Below are 2281 nucleotides of genomic sequence, written 5' to 3' on the forward strand. Positions count from 1 at the left end.
ACATTTGCGTTTCTATTTGGGTGTTTTGCGTTACTTTTTCAACATTTGTGTTGTTTGTGTGTTTTTTCTTTCAACACATTAGTTGCTTTTTGTGGACACACATGTATGTATGTATGTATGTAAGAGAGGGAGAGGAGAGAGTGCAGTGATAAAGGGAAGGGTGATGGCCTTTCTGCAGACAGACACACACACACACACACACACACACACACACATATATATATATATATATATATATATATATATAGTTTGTTGTTGCAGGTCTCCCAGGTGTTATGAACAACTATGAGGTCATCCGTCAGATTGAGAGAGGGTGCGTTTGGTGGTAGTTTCCTGGTTGAGGACAGAGGGGCGGGTGGAGACAGACAGTGTGTGGTCAAACAGATCAACCTGAGGAAGGTAGGAGCAGCTCCCAGGCCACACTGCAGCGCCTTTATGGATATGTTTTCATAATGTACACACACACACACACACACACAGAGACACACAGAGACACACAGACACACACACACACACACACACACACACACACACACACACACAGAGACACACAGAGACACACACACACGCACAAATTATTGCTTTCTATCTGGATCGGTTTGAGCTCATAACATTTAGCTACCCTTAATTTCTACTGTCATGGAGTTTACACACACACAGAGACACACACACAGAGACACATGCACACACACACAGACACATACACACAGACACAGAGACACATGCACACACACACACACACACAGAGACACATGCACACACACACAGAAACACACAGATACACACACAGACAGACAGACACACCACACACAGAAACACGCACACACACACATACAAAGACACACACACACAGGCACACACAGACACACAGAGACAAACACACAGACAGACAGACACACACACACAGAGACATTCACACACACACACACACACACACATACAAAAAGACACACACAGGCACTCAGAGACACAGACAGACACACACACACAGAGACACACAGACAGAGACACACGCACACACACACACACACAAAGACACACACAGGCACACAGAGACACACAGAGACACATGCACACACACACACACACCCACATAAAAAGACACACACACACAGGCACACACAGACACACAGAGACAAACACACAGACAGACACAGAGACACAGAGACAGACAGTATAATATAGTATAATATAGTATAATATAGTATAATATAGTATAGGCGTTAACGTGTTGATCAGAAGTGTGTGTGCTGCTCAGATGTCGGCGAGGGAAAAGGAAGCATCCAAAAAGAAGTGACGCTGCTGTCGAAGATGAACCACCCGAACATCGCCTCCTTCATCACATCTTTTCATGGTGGGTGGGACTCACCGTCTGGGCACCTAGTCAGGCCTTGGTGGGTGGGACTCACCGCACGGGCACCTAGTCAGGCCTTGGTGGGTGGGACTCACCGTACGGGGCACCTAGTCAGGCCTTGGTGGGTGGGACTCACCTGCACGGGCACCTAGTCAGGCCTTGGTGGGTGGGACTCACCGCACGGGCACCTAGTCAGGCCTTGGTGGGTGGGACTCACCGTACGGGGCACCTAGTCAGGCCTTGGTGGGTGGGACTCACCGTACGGGGCACCTAGTCAGGCCTTGTGGGGTGGGACTCACCGTCACGGGGCACCTAGTCAGGCCTTGGTGGGTGGGACTCACCGTCACGGGGCACCTAGTCAGGCCTTGGTGGTGGGACTCACCGCACGGGCACCTAGTCAGGCCTTGGTGGGTGGGACTCACCGCACGGGCACCTACTCAAGCCTTGGTGGGTGGGACTCACCGCACGGGCACCTAGTCAGGCCTTGGTGGGTGGGACTCACCGCACGGGCACCTAGTCAGGCCTTGGTGGGTGGGACTCACCCCGACGGGCACCTAGTCAGGCCTTGGTGGGTGGGACTCACCGCACGGGCACCTAGTCAGGCCTTGGTGGGTGCGACTCACCGTACGGGGCACCTACTCAAGCCTTGGTGGGTGGGACTCACCGTACGGGGCACCTAGTCAGGCCTTGGTGGGTGCGACCACCGCACGGGCACCTAGTCAGGCCTTGGTGGGTGGGACTCACCGCACGGGGCACCTAGTCAGGCCTTGGTGGTGGGACTCACCGCACGGGCACCTAGTCAGGCCTTGGTGGGTGCGACCACCGCACGGGCACCTACTCAAGCCTTGGTGGGTGCGACTCACCGCACGGGGCACCTGGTCAGGCCTTGGTGGGTGGGACTCACCGTACGGGGCACCTAGTCAGGCC

At 53.7% G+C, this 2281-nt stretch overlaps 1 protein-coding gene across 1 annotated transcript in view; it reads left to right on the forward strand.

Moving 5' to 3' along the window:
- The first annotated feature begins 330 nt into the window (after positions 1–330).
- The window catches only part of LOC114552068 (serine/threonine-protein kinase Nek5), a 22955-nt gene continuing 21004 nt past the window's right edge, over positions 331–2281 (forward strand). The window contains exons 1-2 of the mRNA XM_028572768.1: positions 331–399; positions 1259–1354. Of these exons, the coding sequence (XP_028428569.1) occupies positions 1312–1354 (43 nt within the window). The 5' untranslated portion in view covers positions 331–399; positions 1259–1311. The remainder of the gene's footprint in view (positions 400–1258; positions 1355–2281) is intronic.

Source organism: Perca flavescens, unplaced genomic scaffold (assembly GCF_004354835.1).
Source record: "Perca flavescens isolate YP-PL-M2 unplaced genomic scaffold, PFLA_1.0 EPR50_1.1_unplaced_scaf_65, whole genome shotgun sequence".
NCBI classification, from domain to species: domain Eukaryota; kingdom Metazoa; phylum Chordata; class Actinopteri; order Perciformes; family Percidae; genus Perca; species Perca flavescens.